Genomic DNA, 22147 nt, shown 5'->3' with positions numbered 1-22147 from the left:
GATAAACAGTGAAATGACAAGAAGCAGTCTCTTTTCTATCATCTCTGCGTTTCTTCCTCTGACTTAAGCTATATGGCTTTCTCTTTCTGCTAAACTTCACTTTGACATTGTCTTATGTCAACTGCCTCTTGTGCTGGCTTTAATTAGTGGGAAACTGTCTGTCAGGATGTGTTATGCGCGGTGATGTTGCATTGTTATCTTCGCAGCTAATGTTAGGGATGGTCCCTTTGAAATGTCTACTGTTTAAAAAAGTCAGCAGAGATGAAGTTGAAACTGAGGCCAGCAGACTGTCAGGGATTAAAACGGTGCTCATCTATGTCTGTGAATATCACTTTGCATGAGATAATTTCAGTTAATAATAATAAAACTTTATATATATGTCACATTTCATACAAAAAGATTCAATTCAATGTGCTTGATGTTGAGATCTGACTTTAACTGTGCTGATAATATTTTCTACTTAAAAATAGTCAGAACGTATCATTACCAGAGATACATTCATTAAATAAAGCTCATAATAAATAGTGAAACAGTATTAACATCACATCACAATCAGTTTACATGTGTTGCATATGTGATGTATTTATGTGCATAATATTTATAGGTGTTATGTGTCCGTGTACATACATGCATAATCAATAATATTGTGCATGTATGTTTATCTGTATGTATCTGTTTGTACATGTACATGTGCATGGTCATAGATCAATGATCACAGATTTGGTTTTGTTTCAGCCAGTGTTTCACCTTTTCATTAAATGTTTTTAGATCAGTTTGTATTTTTTATTTCTGTTGGTACAAAGATGTATCCCTTTTACTGAAAAAGATGACTGACCGAAAGTAGTTAAGCGCTGTGCTATCCTGCAGTTGCCATTTGCTGATCCACTTGTGGTGATTCTAATGGTCTTTATTTTTGTTACATGGTGTTTATGTTACTTATTTGATAAAAGAAAACTTGTTAAAGCTGTCATAACTAAGCAGCTTGTACTTTTTCAGTGGTGCCATTTCATTTGTTTTTGATCCATTATTTTCAGTGCTTATTGGAATAATGATGTAACGGGTTTAACAGTTAAAGTGTAGAGTAAAGTGTAGTGTAGAGTAGAGTAAATTCACTATTGACGTGTCCGGGGGATGCACCCTATTTTTTTCCCTAATAACACTACATTGTGAACCACGAATCTGTGTTGAAATCATAAAGATAAACCACAGAAACCTCGCTGTCAAAATAAAATACTCCACTGGTCATCATTTTCTTACCACCTGTGCATCTATCTTGTGCAGACGAGACTCCTGTTCATAGTCTAAATCACTGTGGCAATGCTACTTTCACTGCAACAAGACCAATCCTCGCCACACAGATTATTATCGACAATCAAAGCCACAAACTTGGTCGTGGTAAATAAACTCACGTGGCTACTGTCAAGAATGATCATCTCTAATCAATGCTGTATTCACTCATGTTGATTATGACCGATGATGCTTTACTGTCCAGGGGACGCGCCTTGTTGAAGCCATACGCATATATCTTGTGCATCCATTGAGTAGATGATTTTGGTGCTAATTTGGTGACATTAGTTTGTTTATTTGTAGACTGTGACATGGTGATGATACATTTGTGTACTGTTGTGTACTCTCTTTAATTTGATCATTTGTTTTGGTGCTATTATGTTGCTACTGTGACGACCCTCTCTGAACAGACTCTGCAGGAGCCTGGTGGGCGGAGTTGGGTCGTCAGGAGGATTCAGCTCACCTGGACTGACCAGCTTCCATATAAGCTGGAGGCAGTCCAGTCATTTGCCCTCTCTCCCCTCTGGTGGCTTCCACTATGTTGATTTTGGTTGTGTTTATCTTTAAGTTATGTACAATAAATGTATTTTTAGTTATAACTCATGTGCGGTCTCCCCTCCTTTGTCCAGCCTTGAGCCGGGTTGTGACACTACAGACACTATTCATTTTATTTGAATTTTGTGGACTAGTATGTCATGATGATGTGACATTTCTATAATGTTTTGTAAATAAAGTTTTCAGATTTGTTTAATTTCCAGATACACTTTCAACATACATGAATATAACAAAAATTATAATAACATCAAATACAAGTTTAACACCATAATTTTATTGGGGACCCACCCAAATGACCACATTGAAACATGGTACATTGAAAACCTATCGACATCACTGTGAGAGTCCATGTTATTTATTTATTTATTTATGTATTGTTGGTTTGTATGTTTAGCTTCTCAACTTTTTACTGATGGGGGTTTTTCTTTTTAAGATTAATTAAGAAATTCCATCAAATCATCATTGCAAAAAACAATAAATACATTTTAAAAAATTGCAGTGAGAAAGTTAAGATTGCTTGTGTGTTTGTCATTCAGCGTAATACACTTTAATAATACATACCTCAGTGAGCAGTGAAGTAACTCATGTTATCTGAACATTATCTGATTATTCAAAAGGACAAAAAAAAAGTGTAACATTTAATTATTAATTTTCAAACCTAAGTTATACATGAAGATTCTTGCTGCAGGCAAACACATTTTGCTTTCGAGCACTTTCCTTTATCTATTAATCCGCATTTAATACAGCAATACTTTTTACTTTTGATTTCCAAGTGTGTGTTCCCCAAACACAACCAGTGTAAACGATGTAATCCTCACTTTCAGTATGTTAATTTTTGCTGTGTGTCTCATCTTATCTGTGTAACTATGACAACTGATCATTTAATTATAGTAGCAGTCTCCATATCTGTCTCACCAAGGCATCATAAATTAACCAGCACAACAAGGTAGGGACATTCATTATTTAAAAATTACAAATACTTTTTTAAATCATTTATTTTTTAAAGTCTGGTAACAAAATCCCTACACACTGCTGTCTTTCAGTATGACATTTTGCATTTATGTTCCTACATAAATTACATTCAGTGTTTTAAGTATGTATTGTTATAGGTATACTGTAAGCAGCTGTGTTTCTTGTCTGCCTGAGCCACATTCTCTAAAAATGAAAGTACAATTTCACTGCTAAGGTGAATAAGAAAAAAAGGAATAAAAGGTTGTCTTTGCTGATATTTACTTTTGTCACATTTCCAGTGAGAAAGCAATGCTTAGTTAAAAGCCTGTTAGACTGTGTATGTAAGTATGGAACTGGGACAAAGCTTAAGAGTGATGTGGGAGTGAGGACCCCGGTGATTAGCCATCTTTTTCACTGCCTTAATGCAGATGCTCAGGTCACCATCTGACATCCATCTCCTACTCTTAATCTCTCTCTTGTTGTTCTCACATAGATGTGATGCTATCGTTTATGTTAAGAGAACACCTTTGGGAAAGAAAAGGCAGAAAGAGAAAGACAGAGAGAAACAAAAAGACAAATAAACAAACAAAGACAGAAAGAACCAGACCTAGGGGAAAAATAAGCAAAGGAAAAGGGTCTACATGTGTCAAGGGTCAGCCCCACATAAAATTATGAGTGGGTTTGTGTGTGTGTGAGTAAAATTGTAAATCTTGTACAACCTGCTGTGGCAATATTGCACTTAATTATGGTCATGCCAATTAAGGCGAATTTGGATTTGAGAGCATAGAGGAGACATAGAAATACATTATGTTTGTGTGTGTGTTGTGTTACAACTGTGAAAATAACGTGTCTGTTCTACCTGTTTGCACTGAAAAGATTTTTCATGAGGAGGAAAAAAAAGAAAGAGACATGCACAGAGATACAGAGGGTGAGAGAGAGAGAGAAAGAGGATGCGAAGAGGTGCTGACATGAGTGATGAATAAGTTATCTAATCAAGTAACTGATGAAGTAGAGGAGTGGCTGATTAGAAGGTCAATGCTGATTTCATCAACTAACTGGACTTCCCCAAGGACATCAGAACATGGGTCAACAGTCTAGTTTATACTAAACATAAAAAGGTGCTAGCCAGGTTTACAACTTGAAGCAATCATGGATTACTCTAAACTAGAACATCAAGAGCCAGTTTTTAATAGCCTGGACTGCAGAACATACTGTATACCATGCATTCCAAGGGGATGAATTTCAGTGAAGCAACTTGACATGTTCATACCTAAAAAAATGAAAAATCACAAGCCTGGTTTCCACATTAGTCTATTTCTTGATATGGGTCTCAAACCTGGGTTTACCAAATAATAATACTTTTCAGAAAGAGAGAGTGATTTGTTGTGGGATGCCACAATTTTCAGTTATTCCCAAATATCAGAGTAGCCACTGGTATACAAAGAAGTAAATACGAATGCAAAAAAATGTATAGATAAATTTATTGACAAAGTAATCAAAGCAAGAAAGAAAAATAAAACCAAATCAAATTCACAGGACCCTGAATAAACCTCTATGTGTAGGTGCTGTATGCCAGTGGTTCCCAAAGTGGGTGCCGTGAGGATGGGACAAGGGTGCTGCGAGATTATATCACTGTTCATCTATTGTGCATTTTTAAAAACGTTTCACCACATTTACATTAACACCATTTTATGTAATGTTTTCAAACACAGTAAAACAGAATAAATCAGCAAAAAATATCAAAATCACCATATTAAAAACTGTTTAATATGCAGGTAGTCGCAGCTGACATGACAACTCCCTGCTGCTGGATGTCATAGTAACACAACACGCTTTCTGGCTCGGGAGTTTTGGAGGAGCTCAGCAGTCAAAAAAGGAAGCAGCGATACAAAGATTTGAGACGGTAAATAGTGCAAAGAAATGCTGAAACATCTCAGCTCTCAACACAGAGACAAGTGAATCTGAGCCAACCGACAAAGCTACTCTGCTAACAGCTTAACAGACAGGGTTTGGCTGCTTGTGGAAGACGGATATGCTTTTTGGGTTTTGTTTGTTTGTTTTTCCTTATACATCTTAAATATAAACTCATTTTAATTGAGGAAAATGAAAGAAATACATTTAACATATTTAATAGTATCCATTGTTTATTTTAAGTACATTTATCTGTAAAAAAAATTGTGACTGAGAATGAGCCTATATAATTATTAACTTCATAATGATATAATGTGGCCTAATATAATATGAAATTGTTCAAACCAGGTGGTTTTTCATCAGGTTGCAATGACAAAAGAATTAGACGGTGTCGTCGTCTAAAAAAGTTTGGGAACCACTAGTGTATGCAAACAGCAGGTTCTGTCTTAATTCACAATTATAAGCCACAGAGGTTATCCAGCATTATCATCAATCTATAGGACAAAGCCTACATTCAACCATGAATACTCTAGCAAATTTGTTTGTACTCATTGTTTACGACCACTCATTGTGCTGCATTTTCAGTTGTGTCTTACTTATTTCATATTTGCTTCAACATGCGGTTCCAGTTAGATCAGAGACAGAGCAAAGTATATCTTGCAATAAAGACACGAGGATCCTGGGATACCCATGAAACACCCATAACATATGAGCATAAGTTGACAATTGACCTCACTCCAGAGTAGCTTTCAGAACCACGGACAGCTCCAGAGTTCCAGTATATGTTGTGTGGAGAGCTCTCCATGGTGCTGAAATCCTGGGATCATCTAGGAGTTTGAATTGATTTGATTGAGATAGAAAATAATTTAAATATCCAAACTAAAAATTTATATGAATTTGCTGATCTTTTATTAGAATTTTTAGGTGCCATGTTGCACAAGCTTGCTATTGTCCAATGCATTACATGCTTTAAGTGCAGAAGTGGGTAAGTAGGTCTTGTTGACCTTGCTCTGTGGAATTTATTCATTCACCTCTAGGTAGTACAGCCGGCTGGAGTCCCTTTCATCCAAATGTCAACATGACCCACAAGTTCTTCTTATATCATACTGTTTTCTGTGTTTTCCAAGGTGCAAGTTTATATGTATATGTGGAAGGAGGGTACGTGAAATATCAAATGAGTTCTGGGACATTTATGCTTGTGTGTTTGTGTGTCTGTGTGACTTGAGAGCTCACAGACTCTTCCGCTGTAGGTGGAACTTCAGTGAACTGAGTAAACTTGCAGGAGGACATGATTCATCTCAGGCAAAAGAGAGAAGGATGGATGAATGGCTGTTACTACAAGAGGCATACCGGATTGTGGATTATCGTAGGTGCACCAGTCTTGAGTGTTTCTCTGTGTATGTATACATACCTACAGACAGAACACTGCCTTTGAGGCTGCAGAGCTGTGAACATGACGATGACAGAGTAGTTCCTGGGTGGAGCCTTGACGAAGCGACGGAACTTGTCCCCATTCATCCGGACGACCGAACGCCGAGAGGACCACTCCATCATCTGGTCGACCTTCTCTGACAGCAGGTTCTGGACACACAGACAAGGAGAAGGGCAGAGTTTCAGATTCAAGCAGGATAATTATTCCTGTGAGTCCAACAATGTTAAGAAATGGCACTGACCAAAACACTGACCAAACACGGAACAAATGCATGTACCATAAAGTAAAAAAAAAAAAAAAGAAGTATACAGAAGTTGCAAAGACATTCTGGTACATTTTAATAACATTTCCCATTTGTACTCTCTTCTGTTCTTCCCCACAGATATCAAACTCCTTGACTTTTCTCTACTTTAAAACAGACAACATCTCTAAAATCTGATGACATTCTAAAAATCCCTTCACCTGCCAGAAGCCTTAGTGTATATACTGGCTGCTTTGAAAGTCCAAGGCTCATACATGGCAAGGTGTTGCTGGATGCGAGTTCCAAGATCTAAATTTTGACTCTTGGCCTGTACAGACTGATGGTATGCAAACAAAGAATATAGAATACAACAAACCTGGTGATAATTTCCAGAAAAGAAGCTCTGACTTGGCAGTCTAACTGTGTGTATGTGTATGTATTCACAGAAAAGCCACATTTCTTGGGTATTTCTTTCTTGTTGTGTTTGTGTGTGAACTGTAGGAGTCTGCTGTTGATTAAATCTGGTCCGGCAAACAGTACAGCAAAAAAAATCTGTTCGGGAAGCATTTTTCACTTTACACCGTAAAGCATTTCTCCGTGAATTAGACTGTGCTGAATCTGTGCTGAAGGTTTGTCATGCATTTTTCATCCAAGATGTTTGTCCCCATCTCAGCATCTTTCCAAGTTTAACACATACAGAAACACTGATAAAAATGTCTTCCCTTTCTTAACCCATTTCCTTAAGCAACAAACTTACTGTTAATGGGAATGGGTATATCTTGTTTATTTTTATGACTCAAAGAGCATTGCAGTCTGATATTCATTTAATGCTCTGGCTTGATTAAACCAGTCTCCTCATAGTTCACTATTAGCAGTAATACAATTAACCCCGATATAATAACTCCGTTCTAAGCAGCTCCGAAAAGCTCAAATTAATGGTTTGTGGTTGTACTCTTTTAAGAAACACGCCTGTTCTTCACAGTCCACAATCCATTTACACCAGTTTCAAAGGGTGACGCATGATGATGACATCTTTGGCCACTCTTGTTCCCTCTTCATCTTTCTACTTTCCCAGCAGTTCACTAGTATTGGATCAAGTAGATGGTAGCTAAATAATTTAGTACTGCTCCTCACTCCTACCGCTAATCGGGCACAAACTCTCTCTCATTCTCTAAATCACACACAAACACACACACATACACATAAATACACACATATCAGGTCATAGGCTTGGCTGCAGACAGTCGAGAGCTGGAGACTAAATCTCTCAAATCAGTTTCCTGGAGACAAGCTCGACAAAGACAAACAAAAAACAAGAGTGGGACACAGAGGGGGAAAAAAAGACAACCAGTAGCATGACATGTGTTTCTGCTGTAGTTCTTGTTCACTTTAGACAACACACACTCCTGTGCTAATGGGCCATGTATAATGAGGGAGGAGATTCACTAAGAAACACAGCACAAATGGGATACAACACACCAATACAAACACATATACATACACACAGGAGGAAGTACAAAGTCCTTTCTGTACACATTTGCTTTTTGTTGTATGTAATTTATCTACCAAGTTATGGCCTATGTGCATTCAGCTCGAAAAAAGGAAATTCCTGGATGCCAATCATACTGGCAATAATGATGCACTGCCACACTCATGTTCTGCACACACAAACGCACACAACCAACTGTGTTGAATCCATACAGAAGCAATACTTGTGAGGGAAGTATGAGATGATAAAGGTGCTGAAAAACAAAGGAGAGCAAGGCAGCTGGCAGAAGTATGTAAGTGTGTATTGTAAGCTAACATTGCAGAGTTTTATTTTATCATTATTATTATTATTATTTAGTTTTGGCATTTTATTACCCTATTTTATAAGTATGATGGAATCTTTTACTGACTAGTCAAGTATCATCATCAACATTAAAAATATGTGTTAAAACTAAAATATTTGTGTATGCTTTGTCTAAAAAAAAAGCCCTTTTGTCTCCAAATGAATGAGGATCCACTTGTGCAGTCAAAGGAGAATTAAGAGAATTAAGCTATGGCGGTTGGTATGCAAACTTGAACCAGTTAGAATTGATTCGTGAGTGCGATAGCATCAACAGCAAATTAACACAGCAAACAAAAGCAGATCAGAGACCAGGAAAACTTCTTATTATCTGACCTTATAAAACCGAGGGAATTAGAAATAAAAGACCCGTCTTTCATAACAATATTCCATCTCAAATAAAGGCCTGATAACACTCTCCAGATGAGGTAAATATGGCCACTATTTGAGAATTAACTGTAATCATTATTGCCTTTATTAACGCAAAATGATAACTGTAAATTACAAACTAGTTAAAACACTACCGAGGAGTAATTCATGCACAAAACTATTTAAATACCTTATGTTAGACCTTCAAGTGACTCCTACACATCAGTGTGATCTCTCCCTACTTTACCTGACCTACACACACAAATATATTCAACACATAAGCACTCCAAACAGCCTAAGACCATTAAAAACATTTATTTTCTACCCCACTGAGCACAGAGGGCACTGAAATGAATCACATCTAAAGGGTGCATTTGCGCATGTGTGTGTATGTACTTGTGTGTGTGAGTAAGACGCACAAATTGTCTGCAGATATCCTGCTTTATCCGTCTGATTTTGTGTTACTCAGTCTATGAATGTCATAACCACTCTCTCTCCCTCACACACACACACACACACACACACACATTATAGGTCACAGGGTGGACGGCAGACTTTATGGGTAGCACTGAACTGTGGACTAAATTTCTCTCTAATTCCCCTTTTCCTCTTTTCATCTCATTCTCTTCTATCATTACGTCCATTTTTCTACTTAATCTTCAATTCTCTTTTCTCCTGTTTTTCTTTACTTTTTCATTTTCCTATAATCTTCTTAGTAACTCCCACTCGTTTCCTCATTTCTTGTGATGCAAAGTCACTACTGTGACTTCAGAAGCGGATATCATGGCTAAATAAAGAATAAAAAGGCTAAATAAATAAAATCACTTAAAAAGAAAAATGATCTCTCTCTAGCAGAGCATCCACAGACCAAGAGGAGATTAAAAAAAAAAAAAAAGGTTGGAGAACTGAAAGAAAAATAGCACTCGGATGGGGAGGAAAAGAAAAAAAATAGAAACTGAGAGGGAGAATTGAAACAAGCGGAGTGAGGAAAGGAAATGATGAAAGCGGAGGAAAATAAGAGACAGGGAGAAGGATGACACATAGAGTGTGAGGCCGGACTGACCACACAGTAAGAGGTTATGGGTGGCATGACTGAAGACGGTTAGTTTATCAGCCAGCCGGTTCTTCAATCATACGGTCACTCTACCAGCCAGCTCAAATATCACCAGACAAATGATCAGACACTCAGATAACCAGTCAGTCACTTCATTTTTTATTTAGTCAGCAGATTGGCTAATAAGCAAATAGGTAAGTTGAAATTCAAACAGTAATAACTTACAGTGTGCAAAGAAAATGCAAATGTACCGTATACCCAAGATTGACATCAAAACACTTGGGAAGGACAGGAGAACCCCTTAAAATGAAGGGACCTCATCAGGGGGCATCACGTCTGAGCTGGTCAAATCACCTTGACCTATCAGTTCAAACTGTGTGGTCTACACTTTAGAGAAGCTAACACTGTTACGGCTGAACTCTGTCATTTATTTCCCTCTCCTAAGCAATCTGACAAAAAGGACGTACTGAGGATGTTGTTTTATAATGAGGTGGTGACCGTCATGTGTTCCGCCCAGTGATGAGGGCATAACGAGGGGAGGTTCACACTGTCCCCCCCAGCCGTGAGGATGTTTGTAACAATTAACTGTGACATGAAATGCTTAGAAATCTCTGTATGCTACGTATTTACGATGCTTATTTTAACAAGTGCTCTACAGTGCCATTAGTGTTGAAAACCCCCACAGGGTACCTTTAAGTGCCTTGTAGTCACTGGATAGGGCCAGCCTACATTTCCCCAGCCAGTCAGGGGTTTGATCTGCGAACCTTCCAACATGAAAAGCTAAGAGCATTTGTTCAATCCACAATCCCTTGCTCTGAGCGGTCTAAACAGAGGTCTATTGTAAGTGAATGGGTTTCGGCTTTGGCCATCAGACTCCAATACAGTTTCCTCCAATTCTCCCATTGAAAGGGGGATTACTGGAAATTGGCTTCGTATAACAAGGCACAAAGACTCATCTCTCTCCCTCTCTCTCTCACTCCTCCTCCCCTACACACACACACACACACACACACACACACACACAAAGAAGTTCACTGTTATTTGTAAGCAAAAAACCAACAAAAAACGTATCGCAAGTCAATTCTGGTAATCATAGTGTGCTTATGATGACTTGTGGACTTTCTGTGTTGAGTAAAACTCAAAATACTTAACACACACAGACACAAACATACACACACACACACACACAAAGGGATACCAGGAGGTCAGAAGAAATTAGGAGGGAAGAAAAGATCACCATTACTCAGAGGTTTATTTATTTATTTATTTGTAGAAACGGGAAGAGAGCGAATCAATGAAAAGGAAAGAAAAATAAGCAGAGGAAGAGAGGAAATATATGAATGTCCCTTCCACACTAACAATCACAACACAAACCTGCTATTTGCCTCAGTTTGTTTGTCCTCTAGCAGACCGGACCACACACACACACACACAAACACACAACATTGGAGGCAATAAGCGAAGTCCTGAGAACAGAAGGAAGGAAGGAAAGAGCAGTTGATCAAGTGAGATGTAAACACACACACACACACCAACTCACATTTTGATAGCGTGTCTGTCTATGTGAGTCAGTTTGTCTGTCAGTGTTATTGTCTTCTATCTCTCATCTCCACTAAATCAAACTAATATGCTTTCATATTGCCAGCTCCGCATTTGTCAGCTCATAATCTGTGATTCCCAGAAATACCATGACTTGTCAGTGAAGGGGTTGGGGGGGTGGGGATTTGTCAGCTTATCTGCCTAATAACAATTATTTGAAATAAAATGCATTCCCACCCCCCCCCCCCGCCTTTGTCCACGTCTTACCGTCCGTCACCCTCTGGTGATTTTATTTTATTTTATATCTTTCTCCCCATTAGTGCCAGCAGTTGTGTCTCTCTCTGTGATGCTTATAGAATATAATAAGATTTGTATTTTTTCCCCTACAGATTACAGCTTCTCTTTAAACCTTCCAAGCACATGTTGTGACATTTTAAAGCTAGCTGGAGTTCTTTTACATATAAATGAACGTCCATTACATTCAGGCCCTCGCCGAACAAGTTCACACAATGCTGATAAGGCCTATCCCCACCAGGTAAATCTCTCTGTATTTCACTGGATATCAGAGTTTTTAATCCGGTGTCTGTGGTGACATTCCCGTACTGGCGCACCGGTAGTGCTGCGTTTTACGTCAACCGGCAATGACTGGTTTGCCAGAGCTGAAGGGTGCCCACGGAGCATGCAAGCCAGAGACTTCCTTCGGCCAAGCCAGCTAATTCCTGTTTAACCTCCACTAACTTGAGGGATAAATAACTTTACAAATGTTATCGGACCAAATGGATCAAATTCTGACAGTAAAATGAGTCATTCTGTGGGGGTTGTGATGCTCAAAACAATTTATCCAACATTTTAAAGCCACAACAGTACCGACGGGGACCGGCTCACGCATGTAGAGCCACAGTTACATCCAGGTAATTACTACTTACTCTCACTGCCAGAAGGGGCAGACAAAAGTTCCACATGGCAGGTTTAAATCTTCTGTCATTTCCTTTCTCTGCGGCGCCTGGAAAAGTCTTTTGTGTTTGTTGGTTTAGGGTGTCTGCAAGTTTCATCAAGTGAACTTTTTCCAGATGATTTAAATGCAACTTAGGAGGAGATATGAGACTAATTTTGAAGCTTCAGCGAAATGTGAAAAATAATAAAACAATATGCATTAGGTCTGGGTGGCTAGGTTGAATTCTCATTGGAAGAACACCAAATTATAACACAACTGAATTAAGACCACAAACTAAATTAAGGTTTTTTTTAATATAAACTGTTTTAACAGAAAATTGCAGCTTTTTTTTTTTTTTTTTAAATCTATTTATCTATTTATTTCTGGGATTGTTTCCAGTTGTCTCTGAACTTGCCCAGTTCAGTTTTCATTGGTTATTTATATCTGCACAGTTTGTGAGAGGAGGAAAGAGAGAGAGCATTACTCATTCACCTTCTCTAGCCTCGCTTTGTCTGTTCAAACATATGGGAGAATATTTAACAATACACTATATGGTGTGAGAAGCCAAACTACAGCTGGTCCAGTCATTTGAACCATCAATACACCGGGTCCATGAGTAATGTAGTTACTGTACTTTTTTTTTCAGTCACAGAATAGGAGCAGCGTGCCGAGGCTGAACTGTTTAGTCAGTCTGCTTGACCTCTCCTCACCCCCTCTTTCTTTCCCCTCTATTTTTCTTTACCTTGTCTTTGCAGGGATCATTTTTCTGGGGAGAGCACATACTCCAATTGAGTTTATGGGGCATCAGTGCAGTTTGATTTTGTTATAAAGGCATCCCAATAAAAAACTAGGGATGGACACAAAGGGCAAGCGGCCAATCCTACTGTAAAAACAACAGGGGAAACGCAAGCACTCGAGGAGCATATGGTCACTATACTGCTCCCCACAATAAAGCAAAGATATGGGGGGGAGGAGAATAAAGTAAATGAAAAAAAGGAGGAAATGAGGGGATAAGGAAGGATGAAGAAAGGAGGAAAACGATTTGGGCAAGTAAAAAGAAAGAGAGAAAAAGACAGAAAGCAATAAAGTAAGAAAAGGTAAAGAAAGACAGTAGTTATAAAATAAATACCAACAATTAAGTTCTGCGGGCAGGCCGCTAGATCTGAGAGGCTGAAAAGACACCAACATGCTGATTTTATGCTGGTAATACATGACTAAACCTGAATACAGCTGTAGGTTGGTGCTACAAATCAAGTCAAGAACAGAGGGAGCTGCTCCTAGTTTTTACCAGCGGCTACTGGGCAAATACGATGTTAGAGTGTCGACCAGTCGATACCACACTGGTATTTTAAGTTGATCAATGCACAAATGTGCGCAAGTCCTTATCCCTGCTGTAGTTTAAGATGATCAATGCAATACACAGTGTGCAGTGCGTCTTGCCTTGATTCTGCCTGGCACGGCTGCGTCGCATTCCCGCTGCGACGCGGTTTTGTTCCCGTCCTCTGCACGGCTTTATACCCCACTGGGAGCATTTGAGAAGCAGAGCGTTTTGTTCCAGCAGCTCCGGAGAGAAAAGAGCCACCCCTCTCTCTACCTGGAGAAGAAGCCAGGGGACCGGGGCATGGCAGCAGCGGTGTCATATAAAATCTTGTCATTTTCCACTTCCAAGATGAACCTCTCCTCTCCTCATGGTGACAAATATCCTTGGACTGGTTGACTCCTGGCCTGGTGCCACCAGTTATAACGTAATGTTGATGTAGTGATGTGAAATATGATTGGGAGTCTGCAAAGGGCTTTTTATTTTCAAAATTGACCAGATGCTCTACGCCGTTCCTGTGTCTGACTTCCCGCCCGGTTCGAGATCTGCTACATGCAGCTGAACGTGGCTTCCGTCAAGAATAGACTAGGCGTGTATGTTTAACGGAGAGAAGCCGCTTTTAGGGACGCTTCTGAAACGCGGTGCGGCACGTCTGGTGGGATGACAAGCATTGACTAGAGTGGCAACAATCAGCTCCAGCCGCCGCGTCACAGCTGGAACACGACGCAGATGTGCCCAGTGGGATCAAGCCATGAAGCCAAACAAACAAACAGAATGATTACCTTACTTTTTCAGTTTAATAGCCGAAAGCATGTTATAAAGAGAGCGCATGATTATCTGGCAAAATGCAAGGAAAAACAAATCTGTGTTAAATTAGTTTCCTCAAGGATTTACATTTATTGGGGGGATTTTATGTAAGCTTAAAGCAGTCAACAGCAGGTGAAAATGTGATAAAAAAAAAAAAAAAGCGCATCACTAGATTTGAAAAAAGTAATTCAAATTCCTTGAGGGGACAGGCAGGAAAATCTCTGCATAGCGAGGAAGTAAAAGATGCTTTTTCTCTCCTCTACAGCTACATCTGTGGCCCTCGTACCTTGAACCAGGCACCTACGGGGGACTACAGTAAAGACCTCTGTAAGCCATGCAATCACTCTACTGCTGGTGCAATAGATAAACATTTACCAGATTAAATTACTGTAAAACCTGGTTGGGACATATTACAAAATATTCCTTTATGTGATATACCAATCTCAGTCCTGTACAAATGAGTTGATACATATAACTTTTCTAGTTCAGGTCAAAACTAAAACCTCAGAAGGTTATGAAGTTGTAAAACAACAAAACAAGCTTTCATGGATCTGTGTCATGATGTAAAAGAACTTAAACAAGAGCTGAAGGATACCTGAGAACAGGCAGAGGAGGCGGAGGAAGGACCACTTATGTGTGAACAAAGAAAAAAAAAATCAACAATATACTGAGAAATTAGCAAGATACGGCCAACAACATAGACTTTTTAGAGAACAAATCACAACAAAACTGGATCAGGATATTTAATGTGAGGGGCGGAGCTAAGGGGGAAGATGTAGTTCAGTTTGTGAAAGGACTCCTAGCTGTCAAACTGGGAATGAGTCATAATAAACTAAAGATAACTTGAGCATACTGTTCTTTTCCTAATGCAGGAGCTCGGCCCCACTCAAACGGGGTGAATTTCCTGATTTGGGACACAAAACGGCTTGGGGGGGAGAAAGTAAATTATGTACTACAGAAAAAAACTCTTATTTCAAACAGGATTTCGCTGCAACAGGGAAGAAAATGATCCACTCAAAAAGACCTCCAGGAAAAAATAGGTGAGATCACATGTTCTATTTCCTGCTAAACAGAGATATTTAGACAGGATCATGTTGATATCTATGAAGATGTCTATGAAGCAAGTGACAAAGATGCATGCAAGTAACCTGCAGGAGAAACTACAGAAAATGTCAATGTTACTATTATAATTACTGGTGGTGATAGTAGGGTTACTTCTTTTCTCTTTGGACCAGCTCCTCTTCCCGCCTTCCACTTTATTTAAAACGTATTTCTCCACTCTTTGTACTTTATTGTAAGAGTTCGGCTTTTTCATGCAGCGCCACATGTGTTTCTGTGGCCCAGTTCGTCTGGTTTTTAGACTGATATTTGTGTTGTTGCGTATAGTGTTCAGGCTTCGGGTAGCTGACGTCATCAGACTCGATGGGGGCTTTGGCTCCTCGGCTTCGCAGGAGATTTGGCTGCCTCGCCGACTTCCACTTTAGGTGAGGTTTCGACTGTTTTCATCACTTGCACTGTCACCGACGCTTCAGCTGCTTTCATCCATTGCATGGCAACTGACTTTTTTGGCTGCTTTTGTCTCTCCGGGAGCAAGTTCAGCTGCTTTCACCATTTACATGTTAACTGACATTTCTCCTTTCAATTTGTGCACTTCGGCTGGCACTTTTTTTTCTTTTTTTTTTTTAACACTTCCACTTTGGCTACTGTTTCAACTGCTTTCTGGCTGCCGCTTCAACAACAACTTCAAGTTTTCTCCTGGAAATGTTGCTTTTACTAGTTAATCAACTAGAAGAAAGTGCTGCTGTGGCCAAGAACGACGCTACGAGACCTGAGAGAGTGAACCAAAGAGATCAATTTGTGGGCTGAACAGGTAAACAATGAGCTGAAACTTGCTTGTAGTATTAGTATTAGTATTATTACGAGTAGTAGTAGTATTAAAGAGTATTTTAGGGTGGGAGAGGTAGGGTATGTGGCTACTGACAAAGTAATTGCAATTTATTTTAATTCCTTGAGATGTAATCATTGTAATGGATTATAAATACTACATGCTGAAAGTATAGCCAAGTTTATACATTTCTGTCTTTAGTAAAAGAAAAGAACAAAGCAATCAAAACCAACTTTAGGGTAAAAACTTTAAAAAACAAAAACAAAAAATATATTTGGAACTAGTGGATTCTTGTAAGAAAAGACAGAAATTGAGCCCTAGAGAAGTGTTGGTCATTCTGTTGAATCTGAAAGGAAGACTAAATGAATATGAGGGCTCCTTCATCTCTTTGACACATTTCATCTAATTCATCATAATGTAGGGGGACATGTTACCATCAAGTCTTTCCACACCCTATTATCTTTACTTGAGCTCAGTCCCCTTTTACTCTGAAGAGGGCTTGAGTTAAAAATAAATAAATAAATAAATAAATAACTTATCAACTTGCTGCTTCGGGCAAAATTATCCATGGGTGAGTAATCACAAAGATTCAAGGCTCTGCATGTTTGGGCTCAGACTTACTGCTGTGACTGTGTGTGTTCATCTGCCTGTACTTGAATGCTCGCCTTCAAAACAATGTGCTGTGTGATCAGGAGATGAAAGAGCCATATAGAGTCCAAATTTTGCATTTTGTTTGCTTAGTGATTTTAGTAACGTGGGTCAGCTGTGAGTGTTCTTAAGGTGTAATTAAGCTCTACAGAGAAAACAGAATAAGAAGTACAGCTTGATCTACAGCTGCGTCCTTTTTTATTCCATCTCACATCAAATTAGAAAGAAAAAACATCCGTTTGATTAACGAATCTTAAGGACTTCAGTCAAAGGATGTCAGAGGTTATGATAGTGTGTGTGTGTAATGGTGAGCGGGTGTGTTTAAAAAGGTTTTTGAGTGATTAAAGGGTATATCATTAGCATATGACCCTGTAGAAGTGAAAAAGAGAGAAAAGAGACACAACAAGGAGACTAAAAAGAACAAAATAAGGACTGATGAGGAAAGAAATGCAGTAAATTCTGAGGGGAATTTAGCGCACTGACAAATTCAGAGTTCACAATGTGCCCAGTCTGACACCAGATGACTACAACATTAATATGCTATGCCATCCACTTCTATTTAATAATTAGATCCAACTCAAAAAAAAAGAGACTTGAAACTTGAGAGAACTGAAACTTGAGACAATTGAACATTATTTTTTTGTGCGAAGGCGAGTATTTCCTTATCGCTGTGGTAATTTGATGCACACTGAGAAGTTTGGCTTATTACAGTGAAAACCATTTTTGCAGCCACTAATTTTCATCAACAATCAGGTTAGTGTCGGTTTCCTCATAAGTTCCACTGTGATTGAAGTTTCTGGTGATACGAACATAATAATTCCTGCCGCTGCTTCACAATTAAAGCGTTTCACCGGTCAACTGTTGAGACTTTTTGAAGTACAGCTTTCTGTCAAAGTACGACTATAAAGATATGAACTTTTTCCCTCCCTGTGGAATGATAAAGAAAAAAAGAAGCACTACAGTGAGCTCATAAGATGGAAAAGGGGACACAAACATCAAAACACTTATCACCGAGGTTGACATACACACGTTGACATGCCTGACGTGTGTACATGCTGAAAATAAGTAACCAGATTTCTTCTGTAAACCCTGCATGGTTTGCTTATTAGAATGGTATCAACACAGAAGACACTGCTTTTGTGTGTGTGTGTGTGTGTGTGTGTGTGTGTGTGTGAGTCGCAGCAAATAAATTACTTTGTATTAGTTTCAGCTTTAGGACTTTGGATGGAATTATTTTAAATACAACAAAGCATTGCTCTGACTAATTATCTCTCCTTTCATCCATCTGCTCCACTGTTACTTTCCAAGTCTGAAGTTTTTATATCATGAAATGTAAAAAGCCGATTAGAAACCCTGTTACCCGTGTGCATAGCAAAAAAAAACATTTATATGACAGGTTGGGTCACATGGTTACTTAAGTCCATGTATATGCAATGATTGTTGCTGTGCTGTCCTTTCACTGTGGTAAGAAAAAGTCTATACTGTCACACCCTCGTTTCCAGTTTCCAAGTAGAGGAGAGAACCATCTCACTCCTGTGTGACTGACCTGAATTCGCTTCTGTTGCCAACAATACTGTAGCAGCAATAATTGGTGTTAGAGAAAAAAAAGAAAAAAAAAAAAAAAAGCTCCATGATGAGAACAGAAAGGGGAGAAGCAAAGGTGGCAACTGCTGGCTTATGTGTAAAGTAAAAAGACAGAAAACGTGGAAGTGAGGGATTTGGACTCACTATAGGTCATGAAGTTGCTAGCCTGTCTGACTATCAGGTCAGTTGCCCTCCTCTGTTCTGTTTCCCAGGTGTGCTGTGTCTCACTACTGTGTGACCTTTATCTCTAAACCCTCCATTTAGTCCTCTCGCTCCTTTAACTTTATGCACCTATCCAGCATGCAGACTTTATACTCTGCCTCCTGTAATCATTTTTAATGGTCAAAGTCAGGGGTAAGCGCACAATGCATATATAAGCATATTAGAAATACAAGTGTAATTGGCCTGGTATGCTACCTCATTAGCCTTTGGAAGCTAACACTAGTAATAGTGCCTAATAACTGTGAGCTTAATGGGATCCTAATTAGCCTTATAAGCCATTCACATTTGTGCTTCTGCTTAGGTGAGCATCCAGTCTCACTAGACTTATTACACGTGGAAGAATAGCAGTCAAGAATCTCCAAAAATATCTCAAGTACACTCGGCTTATTGTGCAAAGGAAACAGAGACTACCCACAAGTTACCTTAAAAAAAGATATTTACCCCAGTTAACCTCTTAAACTCCTCAAGGAAAAGTACAAGGATCAGTCCATCACTCAGAACTGAGCGGAGGATGAAACAGAATCAGAAAACACACCAAGTGATACTTTACAAGTTGTTCTACCGATTAATGAGGAATGAATAAATAGCCATATTTAGAGACTGGTGTTACTGTTTACAAAGGCCTGGGGCTGACGTTGAACTAAGTCGAGTCTGAAAGTAGACCATCATATAATGTAGATGATTTGACATCCTGGGCCAGGGCCCTCCATGTGCTGGAATACTGGATGCAGTATCTGCACCAGGAGGAGAAGAACTGGACCAGCCAGGCCGAGGACAAGTTACTGATGCAGGTCCTCCTCCATGTACAGCCAGGCTGCCGAGGATATGGGGGACGAGCTAGAGGACGACCACTGCTTTGAACCAGGACCGGAGCATCCTGCCCGCCATCCGAAGAGAGTCACACTGAGAGCAGGCTGTCAGAGCCCCTGTTTACACCTGGCATTAACATGCACCTCGGGTGATCCAATCACAAGTGGACAGCTCTAAGTACAGGTGTGAAAGCACCCAAGACTCATTGAGGACGCATTGAGATCCAATCACTCAGCTCACATTCACAGGTGGTCTGAGCCACATGCTGCCACATTCATTTAGCAGTGTAAACATGATGTGTCCTGGGTCCTAGCTCCCTCCTACCTTGTTGACATGCTCTCTGAATACACACCAGACAGACCCTTGAGATCATCAAATAAAGGTCTTCTCACCACACCTAGAATAAAAACTAAATCAGCTCATGGTGCCTTCAGTCATTATGGTCCTACTCTTCCACATTTCTCTACCACATGAGCTCAGATCTGTTGTGACAGTGTCTTCCTTTAAAAACAGACTAAAAACATATATATATTTTTGCAAGCTTTTAGTTAGGTTAATGGGTAAAACCTTCTTTTTAGGAACAGTATCTTTATTATTTCTTTTAACAATGATAATAATAGTACCTTCTTACCCTACTCTCCTATTGTAATTCCTTCTCACCTTCTAATTTTTTTATGCTGTTTTATATGTTTTTATATATGTAACATCTTATTTTATGTTTTATCTTATTTTATGTTTTATATATGTAATGTTAATGTAATGTTATATATTTTTGTCATGTATGATCTTTACTTTTTTGAGCACATTGAGTTTACGCCTGCCGAAGTGTGCTACATAAATAAATTTGACTTGACTTGATAACAGGATAAAGAAATGCATTTTTTTGTTTTTCATATGAATTAAAAAAGCGTAATCCACCTCCTGTTTTTTACTGTCAAGTTAATAACTACAGTTTTTAGTTTTGCTGCACTGCTCGACATAACAGACTCAGAATTTATCAGGAGGACGGCTGCTTTACTCCAAACAGTATGAACCTGGACTGTGTGCGTGTGTAACAGCTGACCTATTGGATGTGTAGAACACAGAACATTAATTAACATTAGATCCTGACCGATCCTGTCAGCATGTTATTCAGTGAAGTAATGCTGCTGTGCCTCGTGCGTAAATGTGCACAGCGTCTCTCAATGGGGAGACGCAGCTACGGGGAGATCACTGCATATAACTCTGTAATTGTTACACATATATGTTCTGATGCTAAAGCAAATCAATAGGACGGACATTTGATTTTCATGACGGGGCACACAATACATTGTATATTTGTCTATCCTGTTATCAAACAAGTTGAACACAGCTTTGTACGAAGGGTACATGGACCTCTGGTCCTCCCACCAGTTAAAAACTAACGAATCTGGTCTTTGCAAACGTAAATGATGTCTGTGTTTCTTTGCATGTAGAGTGGGGAAGTGAAATCACAAGTGGTCACTCAAGACACATGAGGAGACACATGTTAATGCCTGATGTAAACAGGGCCAGGGAGCAGGAGAGTTTCTGCTAAAAACTAGCACTGAGAGCTGGGGAGTAATGAGAGCAGCTGCTCACTAACAGCTACGTGTGTTTACAGCAGAGAGCAGGAGGGAGGACAGACGTCTCACTCTGATATCCCCCCCAAAAAACATATTTAAAATAAATAATTAAATTCATGTCATAAATGTGCGATGATTAGTCGACTAATGGCTTGAGCTAACACCTACTTGTCAACTAGGAAAACCTTTGGTCGGGGGCAGAGATCTCACTACAGCCTTTTTTGGTTTATTAAAAAGTGCTACATAAATAAAAGATACGTACTTATGTTATAGTTGTATTCATTGTATTTACATGCAAACTTAAGTCTCAAGTTTCTGGTCTGAAACAAAGTGCTAAATGAATTCAATGACTCACACAGCTGAGTTTTTCTCTTCCCCACAGAGAGAACGTATTTCTAATGTTAGTATGCAAGAGAAACTGTGATTACACATATAGTTGCCTTAAGATAGAATTTTACCTCAGGTAAATATGATGCCAAAACTATGAGTGGTGTGCAATTTGTAGGGAAAAAGCAGTGCTGACAAGCATTTTTCATGAGCAATATATTTCAAAATTGGACACAAATGAGGATAATATGAAGACTGCTGCTATGCTACCGCTGCCTCGATGGATTTAGAATTCCTTTTGTTAAGATTTCTGTTCAGACAGAGAAAAGATCATGTAAAGACAGAGAGAAAAGACATTGTACAACATGACATGCTGGGAACATTTTACATAATGCCCTCTAGACATGTTATCACACAATAATTTTGATGAAGCAGTTAGACCTGAATGGGCTGGCATACTGACTAAAGAGCTCATTTCAGAACGAGCCAGCAATAAAGCTACCAGAGGAAAGCTGCTGTCCACAATCTTTCTCCTTTTATTGTCTGGGAAAAAAATGCATGCATTAAAGCCCCCCCCGCCCCCCCCCCCCATCCAAGTAGTCTGAATGCAGCCTTACAGTGCTCTGATAACAGTAATGTAACTTCTTCTAGCCCAGCAAGCTACAGCTGTCTTACTGCCAAATACAAAGTAGTGTCAGTCTCACGAGGGAGATGGTGAGCTAGTTGCACTAATCATTTCTTGCTCTGAGCTCTGCTGGTGAGACTAATTGGCTGGTCAATAATGTGAACAGCTGGGAAGGCGAGTGACCACCAGTTGCTCAGTTGAAACAAGGGGTGCAACAATCAGCACAAATCAAGCTCC

At 39.3% G+C, this 22147-nt stretch overlaps 1 protein-coding gene across 1 annotated transcript in view; it reads right to left on the bottom strand.

The window, feature by feature from the left end:
* The window catches only part of tusc3 (tumor suppressor candidate 3), a 90302-nt gene that overhangs the window by 49082 nt on the left and 19073 nt on the right, over window positions 1–22147 (bottom strand). The window contains exon 2 of the mRNA XM_044345979.1: window positions 6116–6285. Within this exon, the coding sequence (XP_044201914.1) occupies window positions 6116–6285 (170 nt within the window). The remainder of the gene's footprint in view (window positions 1–6115; window positions 6286–22147) is intronic.

The sequence above is a fragment of the Thunnus albacares genome, chromosome 3, assembly GCF_914725855.1.
Source record: "Thunnus albacares chromosome 3, fThuAlb1.1, whole genome shotgun sequence".
Classification (NCBI taxonomy): Eukaryota; Metazoa; Chordata; class Actinopteri; order Scombriformes; family Scombridae; genus Thunnus; species Thunnus albacares.
Note: the sequence above shows the minus strand (reverse complement) of the source record. Positions and strands in the feature narration are given on the sequence as shown.